Source organism: Ambystoma mexicanum, chromosome 2q, assembly GCF_040938575.1.
Source record: "Ambystoma mexicanum isolate Mex_15411 chromosome 2q, UKY_AmexF1_1, whole genome shotgun sequence".
In the NCBI taxonomy this organism is placed as follows: Eukaryota; Metazoa; Chordata; class Amphibia; order Caudata; family Ambystomatidae; genus Ambystoma; species Ambystoma mexicanum.
This window is the reverse complement of record NC_090924.1, coordinates 1291573685-1291596814: the sequence shown is the minus strand read 5'-3', so window position 1 is coordinate 1291596814 and position 23130 is coordinate 1291573685. Positions and strand designations below refer to the sequence as shown.

The window sequence follows — 23130 nt, the reverse complement described above, 5'->3', positions numbered from 1 at the left end:
TCACAGCGACCCTACTGAATCAGGATAGTATGTTCAGCGCCGCCACCTCCAGCAGAGAATGCAGGAATCATGCATGTGACGGAAACACGACACGAAACAAATGTACAATAAAACACAGCCACCCCAAAACATTATCTTAACAGGTTTGTGCAAATAACCAAACCAACTAACAACCCATCATCACCCACCTGCACTCAGCACATGCTCCCAAACTAGCCAGCACAAAACGGCCAAACAAAACCCTCAGCACACTCCATTGTAGTCACAACTCATCACTTCTCCGATCAACTCCTAAAAACCCATTTAGTGGCCAGAACACACATCTCCCATCTGGAAGCAAAACACCTCCCGAGTACATATCACAATCCACCTAGAGAACACACCTACACAGACGCCAGTTGTTCCGGTTTCTACAAGCACCAAAAGTTAAGCACAACCATGTGTCTTTTGCCTCTACTCCCAAATCACCTCCTCACCCTCGTGTTTCCATTTGAGACCCAGGTGAGCGCCTGCAGATCATAAAAAGGGCAGCGGTGCACAGTACAATCCCAATAACACAGGATAAAATACTTAAATCCTTCACATTACATTAGACAGGTATCCATGAAATTGCCAAAACACAGCCCTACACCACACAATTGGTGTTTCAGTTCATTGCCGTAAAACTACTAAGAAGCTGATGTATTCATCTTTTTCCACACTGCACTACTGTAGATAAACATTCCTTTCCATGGGAATGACAGACTGAGTGTCACAACAGTGTTAATAGTCTTGTCCAGACGCCAGTACGAGAGGTCTTGCTTATTTGAACTTTAATATTTAAAGTTTCAAATTAAATAGCACACACATTCTCATTCTGGCTACATTAAACTGTGGACGCAAATGGTCTCTTTATGCCACAAGAACAACGATAAATTGGATTCTTAGTTTACTCAGTTGGCCAGGTATGCCACCAATTGCTGCGGAAGGGCACTATTTAAAATAGCACTAGATGACATTAACACCAACATGGCATACTCTCATGGTGTCTTCCTGAGCTATGCACCTGTTCCTGTTTAACTGTGGAAGTGTGCAGAGCCTACAAAGATTCCTTATTGAAAATGCTCGTTCCTTAGCAATTAAGGGGTTAAATATTATTGAACTCTTTTAGGCACTTGTGCTGGCTCTGCCAGGAAGTAAAATAGACCAATTGCCTAGGGGTACAGGTGCTGAGATTAAATTGACTCACTTCCTTCTGCCACAATGCCAGCATTTTACTCAGAGATGCTTATTGGCTCCATACGGCCTGATTGTTTTCAAGTTGTGCTTGTTTATCCCTTGTTTCATCCTTCTGTTTCCAAATGCAGATAAAGGCTGGCACCGGGCCAGCGCCTCCGCCTCGCCCCCCACTGCGTTGAGTTTCGGATTACCTCCTGGAAGAGAAGCTCAGCAGCAGCCCTGTTGGTGAGGGAGGAGAGGCAGCATCCAAAGAGCCCTTTCAGAGGATTAGGGGAGTGATGACCTGGCGCGAACAATAACATTCAGCAATAAAATAGAGAAGCCCTGCAGTTGAGCTTCCGAAAGCTCGGCTAGGCTGAGCTCCCGGGAGAATAAGAGCTGGAGGGGAAAAATGGATCTGTGTCAATTTGTGTTATCATACCCTACAGTGAGTCGCGCATTCTCAGACTCGCATCCAGGGCTGCGTGCCTTATTGCACAATCTGCAAAAAGACAAAAACAAATTGTAACGTACTGCTTTGAACCTCACAGACACATATGTGTTTAAGGTTGCTTCAGTGTGCTTGGGGCACCGGTCTTTGAAGGTTGGGTTGGGAGTGCCACCTGACCCTCGTCGAGTGGTTGAGACCAAGGTCTCCAACGAGTGATCATTGAGCAGGGGTGTTGCTAGGTCTGGAAACACTCATTGCTAGCGTACTTAAACAACACATACAAGGGGAAGAAGTTGGCAAACCATTTAGACATTTTTCAGCTTTTGTAAATGTTTCAGGGATATTGCCCAGGGATGATGAGTGTAAGAGTAGTGAAGGATGGTGAGGGAGAGGGGTGCACTCTGCCTCATGTCCCTCCCTTCCAGCGGTGTCCCAGACAACGCCGATGAGAGTGAGGAGGAGCACGCAGGATTGTACCCAATGAGAGAATTAAAGAAGCAGCCAAGCCCTGAGAGTTGACAGCGGCAGAGAGATGTTTGAAACCTATGTACAACTCACCACCGTATGCCCCGGGAGAGGCCTAATGAAACACCCCACCTAATGAGGGCACGGTAGGTATGGAAAGGACACAGGTGGATGATGGCGGCATAAGAAAAGCACAGCTTGACTTAACAGGGGTAGGGCCTGATGAATGGATAGCAGCACAGGTACTATTAAAGCTACAGGGTACAACCACGAGGAGGAGGGGACAACTAAGGCGATAGAAGGATTGGAAGCAGAACAAGCGCGAAAGAAGAAAGAGGTAAGCAACAAAGAGGAAGGGAACTCAATGAGGGAGGAGGAAGAGAGATTGGAAGCGAAGATAGCAGAACTAAAGGAACGAAGAAACATACTCACCAAACAGCTTGAGCTAGAGGAACTAGAGAGACAGGTGCAACTAGAGCGGGAAAGAGGAGAGAAGATAGAACTAGAGCAAAAAGGGAAGGAAGACAGAGAGCGGGCAGAGGCATTTGTACGGAGCATCACAGAACGGGCAGCGCGTATGGAACAGCGGGAGAATAGGAGAAGGGAAGAAAAGAGGGAGGAGGCTGACAGAGAAATGGCATTATAGAAGAAAAAGATCATATCAGAGAGTGCACGTAAGTACAAAGAGGGCCAGATAATAGACAGCATACTAGCAAGGGATAGTGGAGACCAGAGTATGAGGTATCGGGATGCGAAGGCCCTAAGCAAAGTGAGTGATGCAATAATGAGGGAACTAAACAGGGTCAAGGTGGACGCGGAACAACAGAACGAGTGGCCAGGTGAATGGGCGCGAAAGGAAGATGAAAGGGACATGGGGGTAAGGTGAGTACACATGTTACTAAATTAGTGGCAGCAAACAGAGTAGGGGCGGATACAGAAGAAGCGGGTAAGCTCACGGATGTAGATTTGGAAACAGTAACAATACGAAGCCCAAGCCCACGCGCAAAGCTTACATTCTCAGGAGGGTTCTGCAGTGAGGAGGATGAGGAAGAAACGTGCAGACGACCAGGCGATGTAAACGGAGAGGGGCTCAGCAAACTCTACAACACACGTACAAGCACAGAGAAATCATGGGAATGCAGAAGACAAGATGGTAGAGCGACAGGACAGTGGAGTACAGACGCGCGGAGGGAAGATGCACTGCAGACAATGGGCCTCATTACGAGGTGGGCGCAAAGGGATACTGGGCACCGTTAAGGACATCGGTGCCTGTAATCCCTTTGCGCCCTATTCCGAGGTCCCTTAGTGGGTCCCTTCCTTAACACCTGGTTTTACCAGGCGTTATGGACAGGGCCTGTTAAGGGACTTCAGAGCTAATAACGGTACCGTAATTTGTGGTACCGTTATTAGCGCCTTCCCCCTTCCCATTGAGCCCTATGGGGGCTCAAATGGAAATGGGGAATGGCTTTTTCAATGGGGACTTACCGGTCCCGCCAAGGTCGGACTGGACCGGTAAGCCCCCATTGAACGGGACCGGACACGGTCCCGTTATTGGTGGTAGTCATGACGCTAATAGCACCATGACTACCACCAACCTTGGAATGAGGGCCAATAACACCTTCAGTCACACATACTCCACAAACTCCATATGTCAACAGACTCAGAGATCTCCCAGGGTGCAGAAGGGAGGGGTCAATGATAGCACACAACAAGGGACATTCATGCCAACGCGGGGGGCATAGGGGAACAGGAGACACACCTTATGCACACAACATCATAGACCTCCCTGACAGGTTGTCCGATATGGAGGATGACACGGAACACATACAGATCACACGGCCTAAATGCACACCGGAGGAGATGGTCGAATACACACAGATGCCGTTATTGGAAAGGGGAGGGATAAGGCCACAATATGTACCTTAGAAGCATGCCGACAGGGAGAACGTTAAGTACAGACTGCCCTCCCTGAGTGGAGGGGAGGGGAAATGGATATATGAAATGGAAACATTTACTGCAGGGCACAGACTAGTGGTGGGTGATGTAAAGGGGCTCTTGATTTCAATTTTGGGTGATGCGGCAGACGACATCTGGAAGATGGTGGGATTCCCTGGAGTGACTATTCATAACACATCGCATGACAGGTTGCCCTTTGCAAACTGTAGACACGTGGTATGGCAGGCATTAAGGGCACAATACCCCGACACGTCAGATATAGGGGCAATTACATCACGCAAGATGCAAGACAATGAGGATCTGGCTAATTACATCCAAGAAATACAGGAGAAGTGGCGCCTGGAAACGTGGGAGCCGTGGGGCAAAACATTAGCTATTTTTTATCATATATTGATACAGGAACCCCGAACCCATGCAACAACAATTAAAAAAATTGGTGGGGATGGAAGCGAAGGCGTGGCCAGAGATACAACTGATCATAGTACACCACTGTAGACTATGGCAAGAAAAGATGGAACAGAAAGAGGAAGACAGGAAGGCAGACGAGGCCAAACTGGTCCAGAAGAAACTATCAAAATACTCCCTAGAGGGAGCACTCATAACAAGCCCCGCCCCACAGGCGCAGACAGCGGTAGCGCAACATCCACTACAGCCCACACCCCAACAACTACCACATCTGCCCCATATACAGAACAGCAACAATATACACAACACATGGGAGGAGGTTCCATGACTATGGGCAATGGCTACGCAAACAACTATAGCGGTAGAGGAGGGTCGAACAGAGGTAGTGGATTTGGCCCACTGGTACACCACCTGGGGGCAGGGTTCCGAGGCTATCCCCAACAAGGACCACAGGGATACGGGGACGGCACAGATGCATTTCCATGACAGGCATGGGAGCCGCCCACATGCTGGACATGTGGGCTGGTAGGACACATATCACACACATGCAGGTCAAGGCCGGCACAACTGGGATGGGGCGAACAAGGAAACCAGGCCTACCAAGGGGGGCCAAATGGATATTACCAGCAAGACGCCCAACAGACTGGCCAGGTGCGAATGGGACAGCAGTATAACATTCCACAGCCACAGCCACAACAGCACACACACATAATGCCTAATGCATAAGAAGTGCAATAACACCAACCTGCCCAACAGCCACAGCAGCAAATGGTGATGGCACAACAACAACATGTCCAAACAGTGCATCAACTAACACAACTACAAGACAATCCACAACAACCCATGGACACCACAGTACCAATTACACAAATGGGAGGGGTGACGATCATGGGACATAACCCCTACATGGGTAACGGACAATCACTATACCCCCAATAGGACAGCCCACACACTACCTTGTTGTGTCCCATCCTGTCGGTAACACCTAACCCTGCGGAGGAACCACGCATTAAGGTGACGATAGGTGACAAGACATTCTCCTTCCTAATTGACACAGGGGCCACTAGGTCATGCATAAGGGAGGGGAATTTTAAATTGTCAGGTGATGCCATGCACACTCAAGGATTTTCTAGAGCTCGAGGAGTGGTTCTATTTGCTGACAACATCTCCTTATCTGTCGGAGATCAGAATTTATCTCTGCCATTGTTATACTCAAAACAAGCACCACTGAACAAACTCGGGCGTGACATCATGAGCATATTGAACGGTACAACGTCCTTTCGTCGTGGGATGTTTTTTCATGGGGTTTTTTACAGCAAGTTTTTTTTCAGAAAAACCCATCAAATATTTTTTTATAAAATAGGGGGGTGTGGTTTGGGGGGGAAACACCCCCCCCCCCCCCCAGAAAAAAATGAAATGTTTTTTTTTGGGGAAAATATTGTGCTAAAAACCCTGCAAAAAACATCCTGCAATGAAATGACATGGAACCAATTGAACATGACCATCTCATTCACTGACAAAGGCATAATATGCTCTACACCAGGCATACACATGCTTGAAGTGAGACAGATACTTCAGGATTATTGTGGTAAAAGCGTGCTAAGAGCCAAGCCAGTGGACCCGAAGTATTCCAATATGGAACATACATGAAGGGATAGTGGCAAGGCAGGAATGGATATGTCATGATGCCTACCTCCAAGGAGCCAGGTCCGACCCAGCAACCCCAGAGGCAGGCAACATTTCCCCCAGCGGAGTGCCAGCGGGCCCAAGCTGGGGCCCTTTGGACGCAGTCCTGGCGCCTTAGGCGCCAGGCTCATGTTGGACCCCTGTCATGGCGCCTTAGGCGCCAGGCTCATAAAGCTAGATATGTGTTCAAGTGTTTTAATGTGCACTTACCTGATGCAGACCATGCTGCTACATCCAGGCCCTCTTAAGGCCTGAATGGAACTACTTTACCTGTGGGACTACTTTCCACCCGGGTGTGGTTGGGTACGGATACATACCTGATCGGTGGAAGGATACATACTTGGAACTTCTTCCAAAGCTATTCAAACCACGCCCGGCCAGCAACTCACGCTCCTCGCAGACGCTCACGGTGACGCTCACCGTGTCAGCTCCTGCATCTGGACTTCAGCCACGCCTGTCAGCATCCTGGGTCACCTGCAAAGGGAGACAAGAGACCTTACCTGCTAAATCTGCACCACGGTGACATCACACCAATGATCCTGAAAAGGAAGACATTATTTTTAAAAGCATTTCACTACGATCGCTGCAGCGCTGCATTTCACTCACCTTTCCTGGGCGCCTCCATCTTCAGCAGCGATCATCCGGATACACAGCCACTTCCCAGAGCCTAGAGAGAAAAAGACAAGAACAAAAGGTGAGAGAAGGAAGGGAATAAGACTTACCTGTTGGGTCATTCCCATTTCATTTCGGGTCTTGCCGCTTCCAGGCATTCTCCGGACCCCGGCCCCTGTGGGGAAAAAAGACAAAGACATTGAATGAGCGAATGCAAAGACATTACCCGAGCGCTCATCCAGAACTTACCTGTCAATTACTGGAACTGCACGTTTCACTTCGGGTCGGCGCCATATCTCCGGCATTCCGAACCCCGGCCCCTAAGGGGAAAAAGACAAAAGCATTAGCGCTTGCTGCAATAAGTCAATGAACATTATAATTAAGCTTGAACTTTTGAACTTGCAACAGAACTTTTACAGCGCCTTACCTGAATAGTCAAGCTTATTTGAACTCCCATCTAACCTCAATCCAGTGAAGTAACTGGGTTTCAACGCGCCCCTGCATCAGAAGCAGGATGGAGAACTCATCCTTCCAGACCCTAAGGTGAGACTTCACAGGGAATTGAGGAAGGGTATCTTGGAGGGTTGGCAGAGAGTGGGAGGCTTGAGCATTACTCTGTCAGTAGGTAATACTCCCTTTTCACGCACAGGGGTATATTCCTGCAAGCCAGAGAAGCCAGAATAGAGGGGCCCTTCCTGTCCATCTTCAGAGTCCGGAGCTTCACCATTGAAGAAGCATCAGCAAAGACAGACCTGCGCCTCCGTGGGAATCAGGTGAGCGTTACAGGATAGCCGTGCATGCTACAGATGGTGAGGGAATGGCATGAAGAGCAGTGATGGCACTGGCGGAGGGGTGTAGGTTAACCTGATCAAAGGTATAATACCATGGCCTGAAGGACCCTTCCTACACCTCCATATCAACTACGTCGAAATGATTAATGTATACCCAGACTACTGATACATGATTGTGGTAGTGTGCCCCTTCTCAAGGTGGATTGAGGCAGGGCCATGCTCCCATGCCGACGCACTTCAGGCAGCAAAATTCCTGATGAGGGAGGTGTTCCTGAGGTGGGGGGTTTGTGAGGTACTAAGATCAGACAATGGCCCCCACTTCACAAATTAACTTTTCCAACACATCACTGCGTTGTTAGGGATTAAACATAAGTTTTCATGTGCGTATCACCCACAAGCCAATGATGTCTGCGAATGTCTCAACGGCCTCCTAAAGGAATCCATAGCAAAAACACAAAAGGCTACTAAGAAGGATTGGCTCTACTGCCTTCCCCTAGCCTTGTTCGAGTTGCGGAACAAGCCCGGATTGGACCACAACCTCACGCCCCACGAGCTGGTGACCGGGCACCAAATGCACCTCCCATTAACGCCACCCACATGGGCCATGTACGACTGTGAAGGAGCCAATGATGTATTTGGACGAGAAATGTATGAATATGTTACTTCCCAGGTTACTAGTGCCTCTTTTATTCCTCAACAGATCCGACAGACATAGGGCGGGTCAGAGAACGATCAACAAGAAACAACTGACAGCAAGGACCAAACACGTACGGTGTACGGTGAAAGAGTGTGTTATTGAGACGTTTTAACTGCATATGGAATACCCCCGGTTTACTGGGCCACATGTAATTGAAAGAGTGGCACCACAGCAGTGACAGGGCCAATGCGTCAGCAACTACTATGACAGACAACGAAAACATTGCCTCACAAGCATTAGATACCCCTAAGGACACAAGCAAGTGACAGCCTGTAGCACACCCAATGCTCAGGAGATTGCAGACACAAACTGTTCCCACTGCACAAATGATTGACATTTGATATGAAGCTGCTATTGAAACAACACAGTGTGCAATGAAATAAGTGACAGGCAATAGTTAATAAACAATAAATGTTGACAGGGGTATCAGCCGTACGCACCACACTATGTAACACATGCATGTTCTCTTCTCCTTTTTGTCTCGCACATGCAGGTTTTGCGCATCGTGATGTTATATGTGAATACATGATAAAAGCACACTAATCACTGCCCAGGCTTAAATGTTACTTCTTATCGACCACCCATAAGCACTGTCACACCATTTCATATATTAGCTCAGAAGACCAACACATTCAAGACCTAGACCGTCACGCGTTTATTATAACGTCTTTGTTCAATTTATAGTACAGTCAGACACACACCTTCACAAGGCCTTACCCACTCTGTGAAACAGGGCAGTCAGAAGAGTGTGGGAGGAACTTTTTAAATGGGCATTGAATGATTACCTGATACGCAGGGCTTAAATAATTGACAAATAATAACAATAATAAAGCAACATGTTAGACAGTTTCAGGCAGGCATCTATATCATCCAGACTCAACAGCTGCAGGACGGCAGCATAGGTAAGGTCAACATGCCAGTGGTCGTAAAGATTGTGATTAAAATGTTATTGGAATCCTGACCACTGGACTGATAACTGCTGTTGTCTGGCAGGCCAACTGTGCTTTGCATGTATCTGTAACTCCCAATACTAATATTTCCCCTACCCAAGCTGAGCTGTCTGTACCACCCAACACAGTGCTCCTCACTGTGTTGGTTGGTACAGACAGCTCAGATCAAAAGGTAAGAAGAGGTAAACGTAGTGTTTGTACCGATGTAAACGGGGTCAACACATATCTCAGAGAAACAGCATACATTTCAAACAACATGTGGTATAAACATATGTATAAAATTGCTAAAGATACAACGAAGGACAACTGTTACGTTTGTTCATTGATTCCTTATGCCATGAGTGCCTCCCGAACGTTCGTTGCTACAGAAGTACCAGCACCGACAGCACAGTGCCTCCTGGATCTAGCACTGTTTCAGACGCGAGGATGGTTACAATGTAAATCAGCAACACTTAGATGGAAATCAAGATCAACATACCCATACAGAGATAATTTCATCAAAACACTACCTATGTTTGACAACTACTGGCAGCTCACAGAAGGACTTTGGTACATAACAGACGGACTGGCCAAAGGGGAGACAAAGGAAGCGACATTGAACTATATGCCATGCCTATGGAGCGCAAGAGATATAGAAGGAGAACCTGGATGCTGGGAAAGACCGCTGATACTGATTTTTGGCAAGGTGTACACGAAGGATAGATGGGTGGATGGAGTAGTAGGAAGCAAGATACTGACGGTGGCAAAAGCTGCAGTGGTGAAAGTGCAAGAAGAAAATGACAAGTGCTGCAAGCCTACTTACTTGGTTGGATAAAGAGGAGGAACCATTAACAATAATTCCCCTGTCATCCCCCACGCTATGCTACCAACATGACAGAGAGATAGCTGTAGGAGTAAACAAAGGATGCAAAAGGATAGAGAAGATTCCAGATGGGGGTGCAGCAACAGCAGTCCTAATGGACCATTATTGGGCCTGCGAGACTAAAGCATATCACAGCCTACCACAAATTGGGGAGGAGTATGTACCCTGGTACACGTCAACATACTTTCACTGGTAGTACCACAGAAACACATCAAACTGGATGACTTCCCCAAAATGGACGAAGGAAACAGAAGGAGGAGAAGGTCCCTGGGACAAACTGGCCACCCCTCCCAGGTGGATACCCCCCACATACAAGACACTGACGAGAGTGAAAAGACAAGGAGACTCTCTCACCGGAAACTACCTCTGGGGCACATCAGAGGCTGCCCTCAGCGAAATACCAGCCCCTCACAGACTATTCAGTAGAGCAGCAATGTTCTTCTGATCGATAATACATCCAGGAATACAAGCATATGCGAATGCGAAATCGCTGCAGATAACCAGAGGGGAGCTGATGATGACAATAAACTCCAAGGTGAATGGATTCAACACAATAAAAGAAGAACTTAGAGCTATACGAATGGTGGCCTTACAGAACAGATATGTACTGGATCTCCTCACTGCAATGGAAGGAGGAGTTTGCAGAAAGATTGGAAGTTCATGCTGCACGTTCAGACTCGTGAATGACGAAGATAATGGCACACTATCAGAAGCGATATCACAATTGGCAAAGATGCACGCAAAGATGGAGGAAGAAGCTAAAGCAACAAAAAAGGATGGGATCTGGTTCTCGTACCTCTAGTCATGGATGCCATCATGGCTAGCAGATGGCCTTAAGGTGTTAGCAAGATCAAATCAGACAGCAGAAGAAATTATTGGAATGCATGTCCTCATGCCTGCAGACGATGAATTACACACAGATGTGATCATCAAAGAACGAGAAAGACTGCGCCAGCAGCTAATGGAAGCAGACTTGTATCCATCATCAATAAAACTAGAAAATCCACGGAATCCGAAGATTTATGTTGGAAAATGGGTGTACTGTAAACCCGGTGGGGGATTTGTGTATATGTATTGGTTGTTTGAAGATCATGTTAACCACTACGGCAATCTGGAAGGTATAACGAAGGTGTGGCGCCTACGAGATGACAAGAGAATAGATAATTTTGTGGTCGACAAGTCGACTAGAGGGGGGACTGAAGAGGAGAAATGGGAGTGTCCCTTCCTTCAGGCCACACCTCCTATTTGGAAGATGATGTCACGGCTAAAGGACCACTGGCCGTGCGAGGCTGCACCCCCACCCACTGCCCCGAACCCCAACACACCCCGCGACCATGCTCCATCTGCGAAACCAGGCCGCATCCCGCCCAAGATACGCGACAGGAACCAAGACGCAGCTGGAAACGATTACATGGACCAGCTCAACTAAACGTAACGCAAGCAAAAGCTGCCATCGTTAGAGATTTCATGACGACATAGACACGTCAGACAGAAAACATATGGGCCGTCGAATCACCTGGATCACTCACACACCTATCTACACGAAGAACATGTCCAGTGCTATGACTTAGCGGACTGCACACACACACACACACACACACACACACACACACACACACACACACACACACACACACACACATGCATCTTTATTATTTTTCACATAGGCCAGCAACCGCATCGCAGAAACGCAAGATGCCGGAAGAGTTTATCTATATGCTTGCAGATGCTTCATGCTAGCAACCCTGTGGACAGGACCTTATGGACAGAACAAAGCACAAGGGATCACCCTTTGCACCAAACCCCCCCTACGCACAACCCAAGCTGAAGTAGGCCTCAGAACAGAACCAACAGGCCAGAGAGGGCCCACAGAGACCTCAGAGCTACAAGATGCTGAGAGCACAGAACAGCCCCTGGCTGGAGCCACCTCAGCCAAGGTCTCAATGTTGCAATCCACATTCCGCACTCGCCAAGCCAAGGTGACAACTGCCACTGCCATGACTATCCGGAGCAAAACACAAATCAAACCGTTGTAATTCTGCCTCAGCAATGGTCTCCTAACACGTGTCCTGGCTGAACTGACATAATCCCAATCCCTGTAGACTGAAGGAGCATTGGTGTCCCACGTCTGGGACCAGGCTTGCAACAAAGTTGTAGCAACTCATACACAGGCAGGGCTGGGAAAGGACCACTTTAATGGCTCCAGCAGAACCTGTCCATTGTTTCCCACTGACACATAGTCATACATTGTTGCCACTACCAGGTACATTGCGGGCTGGGAACAAAGATGGCCCCAGGCTTGGGGGCTCGCTGATGGACCAATCAGGACACGTGGGGCTAACGACTCACGACAATACCACATAACCAATCACTAACCCTTTCTATGTATCACTTTCGGTGTAGCAATTTTTGGGGACAAACCAAGTGTACCACCTGACCTCTGATCCACCAATAACGCCTTTCTCCATATGGTCCTATACCGATCCTACCATTCGGTGAACCAACCTGGAGTGGCGATAGGTTTGGGGATGAACTTTCTCAGGTGATACAAATTGTTACGTCACATAGGTAGAAAACGGGACTGCAAACCCGACTCGGATGAGAAGTAGCCTGGAACCTACGCTCTATGGATTTGTCCCTGCTTGTTTCTTCTAATAAATGGCAGTAACTAATTGCTCTTGTGTGGACCCTCTACTTCTTTAGGACACGGAGGAGTTAGGGCCTTCCGAGAGCTGGAGGTCTGCGGGTCACAGTTGCGGCTCTGCCGACCCCCAGAAATTCCCCTAACAACACGAAATCAGACAGAACCTTTGGTTAGAAAGAGAGTGGTCCAGCTGGCTTCTGTCTGGTTGCAGTGATGCCGATCCTGGATTCCTGGGCCTCAGTCGTGGGGACAAGAGGGAGGATGTCTGGGGATTCCTGCAGCAGCAGTTTGGAGTTCGGTGGCAGCTACGGGCTCCTTTTGGATCAGCAGCACTTTGCGGTTTCAGCACCCGGTAAACTGCACCACCGCAGATCTTGGATACCGTTTGGGCTTCCTTCACTCCTTGAGTCCTGCACACTGGTGAGAGGATTCGAGCTCTGGTCGTCCTGCTTCTGGAGGGTCCTTAGGAGACTCCTGGAGCTTCTGGCCGGATTGCAGACATTGCACTCGACTACAGATTTCTCGACCCTTGGCACTCGGTTCCTGCAGCAGCAACAAAAAGTACAGCCAGTCGAAAATGTGGTCCAGTGGAGTTCGTCTCAGGGTTAGTTGGTCCCACTAATCCAAGGGAAGAGGTTGTCCCTTCTGGGGCTTCTCTTGTCGATCAGTGAAAGGAGTTTCAGCACCGCAGCAAGGCTTCACCGGGCAACTCAAAGGTCCAGGAGGATGCAGCAAGCTTCGTTCATGGTTTCTTCGTCGGGTGTTATTCCCAGTGGTCGACTCTGCCTCTAGTTTCAAAACCCTCGCCTTTTAAGCAGGTTTCTCCCATTCCTGCACAGCCTGGGCTGTCACTCAAACAGCAGAGTGGCTGTCCTGCCAGCCAATGAGGACTGGTTTCATTCAGGCACTCCTAGATACAAAGGACAGCAGAGTTTCGGGAACCTCCCTCAATTCCTGCCCTTCCAGAGACACTGGAGTCAGGGCTGAAGCCAGCCAAAGGCAAAATGAGTAAAGGGCTCAAACCTGGCTTGGCGCACAGAGTAAAACCCAAGAAAGTCCTCATAGACAAAAATGGCAGAAACCAGGGCCATTTTGACAAAGTGGTCACCCATGAATGCTATACTGCAGCTGAGGATTCAGCCTGTGGTAGGAAGGCACAATGGTAGGAAAATTAACCCACTGTCACCAGCCATTTAATGGAGTGAGGGTAGCATAACAAATGTTATATGAGTAGGTAGGAAAGGGGCTACTAAGTAACCCCTCAGCACTCTACATAAAATGGTGTGTGCTGGACCTACAAAGAGAAAAGGGTAAGCAAAGTCAATTTCACTTTACTTTTCATTTAATTTCATTTCATATCATTTACTCTTCTTGAGAACGGTAGTTCACACAAGAAAAGGTATTTTAACCCTTATGAGAAATCTAAAGGATTTCTCTGTGGAACTGCACAATGGGTGCTGTGAGTCACCATACAAAAAGTAGATGCCTATGGAGTTTGTCAGACTACAAGAACAAAGAAAACACATAATCCAACTCAGGTCAAAACACATGAGAGAGTGGGAAAAGGGTCCCACTCATTCCAGGGTTCAAAGTAGAAGGTCCTAAAGTCCACCAAAAGAGCTGGGGGTCTCTAAGGTTGAAGGGAATTAACATAGAAATGAGAATTCTCCCTAACACTGCTCTATTGAGCCCCGTTGACTAATTGAAACAATGTTTGAGTAATTTGCACTCACGTTTTCTGATATAAATGGAGTGCATTGTACTCATGTGTAAATTAAGCAACTACAGTGGGAGTGACTACTGCTTCCTGTTTGTCAATTATCTTCGGAACCTTCTAGAAGTGCATGAATCAAGTTCCTACCATGTGAAGATAGTTTTTGTAACTGACTGCCCAATGAGGTGACTGCCGTTAAGATAGCTCAGCGAGTTCATTGCTCACTTTGGATATCTTTGTGGAACCTGCTGCCACAACCTTGAATCCTTCTAGGGCTGACTTAGGTCTCCATAGGAACCTACTTCCAAGTGGTGTGACCAGAAATGGTGGTAATGCAGTGGTAACAGAAATCTGGGCTTTTTCCAGTTTGGGCGATTTCTGATCTAAACCTCCCCAGTTGGAGACCGTACAGTGACTACCCACTCTACAGATCCTTCTACGAGTACCACTCCAAACATATTTCTGAAGAAGATACATTGAATAAATACAATTTAATTTTGCTGATAACTACAGAGGGGGGGGGTTATTTGTACACAGTGACTATTTCAAATTGTAGCTTGACTGGAACAGTTATTTGAAATTTTGGTTTTCGATGGAATCAAGGTGGCTGTTTGGAATTCATCAATCTCAGTCCGACTGTGGCTTTTGTACATTATGGAACTACCAAAGCGACATTGTGGGACGTTCAGAGAATGATAACATCTAAATCTTGACAGATGTGTGACCATAGAAGCCCTTATGTACCAGACAAAGAGAGACTTGCATGTTACCCAACTGGCCAGAGTGAGCCAGTGGAGTGTGACCAGAGCTGCTGCTATGTACAGTGTGTACAGCAGAAGCAGCGGCAGCCATCATCCTACAATAGGAGCACCCTCCCACCTGCCACTCATATGCTGATAATGCACAGATGTACCTGCATGCCTCTGGGATAACAGCCCGATGTGCGGCTGCACCAAGTGATTGGGAGCCTTTGAATTGTGAATGAGTGCAAGCAAAATAAAACTCAACAGAGCCAGTGCAGAAATGCAGATAACTTCAGCCAAACACCCCAAACAAATAGAAACCTTTGTCAATTCAAGGAAAAGGTTCAGCCCTTGTGAAGACAATACTGCACTATGAAACCCCTCAGTATGTGGGCCTTCCATCCCACAAATTGTAAAGGCTCCATAAAAGTCCAGAAAGCAGATATCCCCAAGCTTCTTGGACTAAAATGCAAAACTGCATACTGCTGCCACCCAATTGAGAAACATACTATGTCTACTGGTGTGGGCCAGGTTGAAATGCAGAATATTGTTGGACTTTCAGGCGCCCAGAATAAGCAGCACACATTTCAACCCCCCACTCCCTACCCTGGGGTTCTATGCTCCACAGATACCAATATGCTGAGCATTCTACCCTCCTTCTGCAAAAGTGGAGACCAGTGCTTCTCTGTGTTTGGCAGACGTCTCTGGAACTCATTTTCCCCGCACATATGGCTCATTTCATTCCAATTTGAAATAAAGGACCACAACCACAACCTTTGCCAACATCCAAGCCACATGCATGACTCAAACCCCTTCCAGTGGCCGGTCCTTCCCCCATGGATGGCACTCTGCACGGGCAGCATAACAAGCAAAGGCACTTTGAGCTGCTGCTTCAGCCTCCTGTGAAATGGCACTTTGAGCACTGTAACCACCCCCCTGGCTCATCCTGCTGCGGCAGCAGCTCACACTGAGGATGTCTCGGGAGGATAGCTCAGGGGCAACGTGCTCGCCTTGGAAGCAAGACGACACGGAGCAACAGCGTATCGATCCCCAGGTCCGCACTTAGACACCTGTAAGTGGGTTATAAATAACCAATTAAAATTACACTGCCATTTCAATCAGAAAGCGGACTTATCCTCACTAAAGCCCGGCTACCCTACCTCGCTGCTCCTAGCATGATCAGTCATGGGAGCACCATGCCACAGTTGCAATGCACCAAGACGCAATTTTAGGAGTATATGAAGTTAAACATTTTCCTTTGAAATTCACTTTCCTAACTTTATGCGCACATTTCAATCCATATGTTCACGTTTTGATGACTCACTGTTCTCTTGAAGCTGCCTTCCCATTGGTCAAGCCCTGATGTGATGCAACGTCACATGACCCTATTTAACCAATCGTTTTTTAGCTGGGTGCCAAGGCCCACATACTCATGTCTTGGCAGTCAGATATGTCTTAGGTCTGTACCATGTGACCCCTGGGAACATAATCCGCTTTCAAGGATCCCTACCTGCACATTCCGGATTGTCCTCGTTGAAATTGATTGCAAAATCATGCGAGACCTGTTAGAGAAAAATAATTGCATGTCTGATTAGGATATATTTCTAATAACATTCTGTATTTCATGCACCAACTATTTACGTGTCTCACATTAAACTACTATGATTCTGTAGATATTAGAAAGCAGTGACACTTCTTGTCTTTGGCCATGCATTCAGCGGAAGCTCTGTGCAAACGCCTGCAATTGCTCTTAGAGGGATGGAGAACCACAGAAAATAGGCCTCTAGTTTCAACTTATATGGCAATGTGTCCCATGCCCCCTGTGTCACCATCAAGCAGATCGTGCAATTAATCCAGAGTGTTCATCCCCCCAATCTCATCCAAAGACTATGCTTTGAAATTCACAGTGAAAGTTTGTCAGTGGTTTTGTTTCATCATGCCCGTTAATTGTGTTCCTATATCAGGGTCGATAAACACCTCTGTGAATGTATAAGGTTAATTTCAACGACTCTATATTTTGTTGTGCTTAATACCACAATTAGGGGGACAAATAAGCCCTAAATAATATACCTTAATGGAGTCCATCATTTTGACATTTAGACTTAAACAAATAAAAGCATTATAAGGTATTCTCTTCAAACTCTTGGCTGTTTTTCTTTTACAAAAGGAACTTGTGGCACCAAAGAAAAACACGTACTTTATGACACAGGTGTGACATTGACAACAGTGGTGATGCCAAATGTAGCCTGTGGCCCGCATTAAGCCCGGTTAGGCAAGGCTACATAATTGTCCTCTAAGGGAAATATAGAAATAAAGACTCGGCCACCAGGGTGTGGCAAATAAAATACATTTAGTGTAGTGTTTATGTTTGTTGCGTTTACTGTACTGGAGCTGAGCCATCCAGCCCACCATCGGGTCAGATGGAATGTTGAAGGAATAAAGGGGAAAAGAAAACAAAGGAAAGACCTCCCAGGGGTGAAGATTCCACAGGAGACCATTAGAAATAAAATAACGGTTGAAGAGAAAAGACAGGGGGACCGCAAGCAAGAAGGAAAAGACCTAGCAACTTCCTGTGCGGTGTTGTGGTACTGGTAACGGCACCACATATTCTGGATGGACAGACAGAGCTCCGGGAGCATTGTCGATGGAGGCCAAAAATGGAGACAGAGACATATAGAATAGGATCCATCTTTATTCTCTGTCTACAGGATTCTGCCCAGGATCTAGTAGCCCCTCCTCTTGCTCCCTTGTTCCCCGTGCGATCTCCTTCCTCCAGACCCTTAAAGTCATTGCTCCCTTAAGGAGGTCCTCTCGAGTTCCATATACGACATCTCCCCCTTGCTTAACATCTTTCGAGTGGTCGATATTATTCTCTATGTCATTCTCTGAGGGTCTTCGGAGTGTTTGTCTTGACTTTCTGCTTGTTCCTCATCTCCCATTCTCCACTGGGGCTCGTGCATCACTTCACTACCATTTTCTGGAGCATGAAATTCATCAAGACGCACAAATGCCCTCCTTCCACTCTCTCTCTCTTTCTTCTCACTCTGTCTCAAGCCGGAAGGGTCATAACGCAAAGCAATAGTGTCTGTCTTATATATTTGCTTTATTACCTGAGGGTCTGCTTATGTTCCTCATTCACCTTTGCAGTGTTGGTCTCTTTCTCCTGGAATTGTTTCCTGTTTGATACCACTACTTCCGGTGCTTTCCAGTCTCTCATCCCTTTGTTACTGATTCTCATCCCCGGTTACTCACGCATATTCTCCACCCAGTCATCTTCATTCTGGACGCTTTGCATAGTGTGTTCCTTCTTTGCCGCTATGCGTCTTTCCGCCAGCAGTAATTATTTTATCGCTGTACCCCGCCAGCAGTAATTATTTTATCGCTGTACCCCGCCAGCAGTCATTATTTTATCGCTGTACCCCTTTTGACTTTGCCATTGTTGGGATGCACATCCAGCCCCCATGCCCGCCCCAAACAATTTAGGGTGAGGAAAATATATAAGTGCACGAGGAAATTAACGTGCACGGCCGCAGGAGGGGTGCATGAAATGTGGGGATAACACATTTAGTCTTCTGCAGCAGCTATGAAAACATAGGTAGGCCCCAGCATAGGGCATGAGTGATATTCAAGTACATTTGGATTGTTCTTTCTGTGTCTGGTTTTCAGGAGGGCTGCCTTACAGCATGTATGAGTCCATCTTCACTCCCCTCTTCCACCATCTGCCAGATGGATTCTACTTCTTGTATCTTCGTCTCCATCCACTCCATCACATCCTTGTAACCCTTGTAGTCGTCTGTGTTCTTTGCGAGACAACTACTTTTCATTCATAGCCGCTTTTCCTCCGTGTCATCTTTGGTCGGTAGGATCGGTGTTGCACCCTCTTCTGTGGTGTGTTGCACCCTCTTCTGTGGTGTGTTGTGTGGCTCCTTCTAGTGGGAGCACAGCTAGCAGAAATGTCCTTGCAGGTTGTGGGCGGGTTGGTTGCACTATCTGGCGGGTGTGCAGCTGGCAGGAATGGCTTTTTCACCAGTGTAACCGCTTCTGGGCGGGAATGGCCTTGTATCCTGTTTATAGGCATGCAGGCGGCAGAATTGGATGGCTTCATGCTGTTGGGTTAGGAATGGGTTTGACGTCAGGCTCAATTTTCTTTGGGCTGTGGACGAGGTGGTGTGGTGTTGGTTGGAATGACCCTACGCCGGCAGGAACTTCTTCCCACGGTGCCGGATGGAGATGGTGGAGTGGATGCTCCCTGGAGTGTTGGATGGGAGCACATGATGGGTCTGAGCAGATGCTTCCTGGAGTGCCGGACTTCATTGGCTGGAGTGGGCTGCTAAGGACGTTGGATGACAGAGGGCTGAAGGATTTGTTTTTGGGGGAGGCGACAGCACCGAGGAAGTCTGCTGCTTCTCTGGAGTTCAGTAGATTAAATAGAGGTGAGTTTCCGCTGAGTTCTGAAGGATTGGCGTTTGGGGTGGGTGGCAGTCTCTTGAACATTTCGGTGCCGGCAGATGACTTTGTTGTGGTAGGTGGGGTCCGCAGCACGGCATAGGGCCTTTCCCCACTGGAAGGATGAGGTTAGCGGACGTGTCCTTTTCCAGGTAAGCGTGGTTGTGACTCCTTGACCCACGCACGCAGGCAGGTGGTAGTGGTTGGTGGATATCGCTTTGGAGATGGTTCAGCAGATCACGGTATGGAGTGGGCATGTTTCTTTTTGCAGGACAGCAAATTTCCTTTAGTAGGATGGTGGCTTGCCTTTTTATTCAGTTGCCAGGATCGTCCGACGCCGGATTGGTGAATGGTGGAATGGCCTCATATTTTGGTGCAGCAGACTGCTGTCTGTGATGAGGGCGGACCACCATTTACTTTTGTCTTTTGTAGCAGACTACCACCTATTTTGTGGAGTGGCAGATTGCCATGTCTTCGGAGGGCAGAATACCCTTCACCTTTGTTTGTGCGGCAGACTGATGGATTGCCACGTCTTCTGAGGGTGTACTAAGCTCTTTCTTTCTTTCTTTCTTTCTTTCTTTCTTTCTTTCTTTCTTTCTTTCTTTCTTTCTTTCTTTCTTTCTTTCTTTCTTTCTTTCTTTCTTTCTTTCTTTCTTCTTTATTTTTCTTGCCTTTGGACGCCAGGCACGGCAGAGGGCAGAGTGCCCATCCTTTTATTTATGTCTTTTTTTCTGTGCTTTATCCTCATCGCCAGTTGTTGTGGTCCTGATAACCAGACCACGTCTTGTGGATGGACAGAGTGGAGCTCTGGGAGCAGTGTCAGTGGAGGCCCAAAAAGGAGACAGCGACAAATAGAATAGGAACCTTCTGAATATACATGAGGCGCCATGCGAAGGGAGTCATTCCTCTTAGCCTTTTGTGAACTATATTGGAGTGTGCAGACCAATAACAGAAGAAAGGAGTCACTGTCCTGGTCCAGAAAGTTGAGTTGTACAAAGGTTTTGCTGGAAGCACAAGCCAGGAGAAGGGAGTAATTCCTCCCAGCATCCTTTGCAAGAACACATTTTGTGAACACCATTCAAATACCAGGAGATGGGAGTGATTCTCCTGGAGAAGGAACTTTCTATTGGACTATATTATTCTTTAGTTGTAGTGTAAGGGATAGAAGTAGGGTGTGACACAGTATGGTTGAATTTGGATTTATTTTGACAGACATTCTGACGGATCCTTTAGCATTAGTTGAGGCAGGGAAACGCCCTTAGAATATAGGGATAGTTAGGGTTTCTTTTTACTATAAGTACATGTTTATGACTCCCAAAATGCCAACCTTATGTCAGCTTCCTTCTCTGACACCATTACAGGGGCTTTGTTACTGTTGCCCCGAACATAAATCGTGATGTTATGAAAGTGTGGGGGTCAGTTTGCAGTGCTATGGGCTTGCTGTCATATTCTCCCTGTACCGCGCAGTCTCCCTGACCGCCATGTGTGTATGGCATCACTGTGTTGCTCTCTTCTCCTGTCCTCTCTTCTCCTCTCCTCTCCTCTGATTGCAGGCAGTATCCAGGGGCTGGAGAGCTGCTAGTTAGTGGCGTGGTTCGCTTGACACAGATTCTCGCTTCAATGGTCCTTGTTTCTTCGTTTGGAATAGTTGTCTCTAGGAGAAAGCAAAAAAGACGGGCAAGCATCTGATATAGGAGCTAGTGCAGGAGATGCAAGTGGACTGCTCACAAACACGCTTCCACAAGAATAAGGGCACTCTAAATGCTTACTGCCTTCCTCAGGACAAGAACTGGCTCTGGATTTCTTCCCTCTCGCGTCAGTTGAGAGGGTCCCCAACCCCTGCTTGGCAACACCAGGGTGAAGGCCTTGCCACAACCACCTCTACTCCGGATGCCTGCCTGCACATGCTGATGGACCTGATGGCCGGCCCTGCTCTGCCCTGCACACCCTGAAGGCACAAAGCAGGGTAAGATGTCAATCAAACACCTCTTCATATGTCCTGATTTCTGGAATGTGCACAGTGTCAGGCCCTCAGTGCCCCAGACAATGTTTATAAGCAGGGATGCACAAGGTTGCCCCTTAGAGGTTTGCTTGTCTAACATTGGCCAAGCTTGCATGATCAATGGCCATGTAAGTCTGGGGAAGCAAAACTCCCCTGGCCTTACATGGCCCATTGGTGTGAGAGAAACCTGGTTTCCCTGAGCACAAAGGGACACCATTTCCATCCTAACATGGTCCATTACCAGGAGCATTCTCCCATCTGATTACTGCAGCTGACTTGCGTAGATTTCATTCTACCCTCTGGCACCCCCATGATGAGTGGCAGGTTGATGTCTTGTTGCTGATTAGGTATGATCCCCCAATGCTCCCCACCTCTGGCGCCACCTCTAGCAGTGCAACTTCTAGTGGTGCGGCAGGTACAGCACCAAACTGTCAGCTCCTTCCTTCCAAATAGAGCAAATAATATTAGAAGTGTCATAATGTGCCCACATTCACCACAAAGGCATCTTGGCACTATTTGAACAGACAGTGCAGTAGTATGAGATAGTGAAGATAGATTCAAGTGAAAGAGATGTCTGGCAAATCTTTGTGAAGGTCGGAAGGTTCCTCTCATTTTGTAGAGGGATTCCATTGTTTTGTGGTGAGCCCAGAAAAACAATGACCCATAAGCTTCTGTTTTCTAGCTAGCTACTCCGGGTTTTAAATCTACTTCTAGTCCGTGTGGTCGCAACAGAAGGTACGTTTGATGCTTGTGTGAGGGAAAGAACAACCTGGTGTCATGCACACTTTTATTTACCAAACACATGTCCTTAAAGATCACACGATTTTTGACCAGAAGCCAATGAAGGGAGGCGAATCCAGATGATAAATGATCACAGTTGTTTAATTTAAGTGGTAGCCTCAATGCCATAGTTTAATCTCTTTGCCATCTCAGTAGCTACTTGGCTAAGACTCCAAGGTAGATGCTATAATTAAAATCTAGACGAGAGGTGATAGCGGCACTTACAGCAATCACTTGTTGAGGGAAGGGTAACAAGGGAAGGAAACCCTTTAATCTTTTCTTATGGAGGAGGCAGGTTTTAGATATCCATGATGACTCCTAGGTGTCTAACATGTGGCTCAAGATAAGGGCAGGTAGTGAAAGGGGAAGGCCAAAAGGATGAGTTCCAAGCATTCAACGATGCCGTTAAGAACAACGTAAATCTCAGGTCTATTAGGGCTTATCGTCAGATAATTCTCATCCATCCACTTCTTGATGGACAGGAGGCATTCGCTCGTTGTTGCTAAAGTTATGGCTCTGTTTTCTGCATGATCCACTATGATTTCAGAGTCGTCAGCGTAATTCAAATATAGGAAGCCACTTTGCAGAAATATTTTCATCAGCGGATCTACATACAATTGAAAAGCAACAATGATAATGGCGAACCATGCGCTACTGTGCAATGAGATATTTTGGAGGCTAAATTTCACAAGCTACATGTGTGGACTGAGGAATGATCGTAGCCATTGT

At 47.3% G+C, this 23130-nt stretch overlaps 1 protein-coding gene across 3 annotated transcripts in view; it reads right to left on the bottom strand.

Moving 5' to 3' along the window:
- The window catches only part of CPNE4 (copine 4), a 1706709-nt gene that overhangs the window by 140341 nt on the left and 1543238 nt on the right, over positions 1 to 23130 (bottom strand). For all 3 annotated transcript variants that reach the window (XM_069648719.1, XM_069648721.1, XM_069648720.1), the window contains exon 13: positions 16684 to 16735. In XM_069648719.1, the coding sequence (XP_069504820.1) occupies positions 16684 to 16735 (52 nt within the window). The remainder of the gene's footprint in view (positions 1 to 16683; positions 16736 to 23130) is intronic.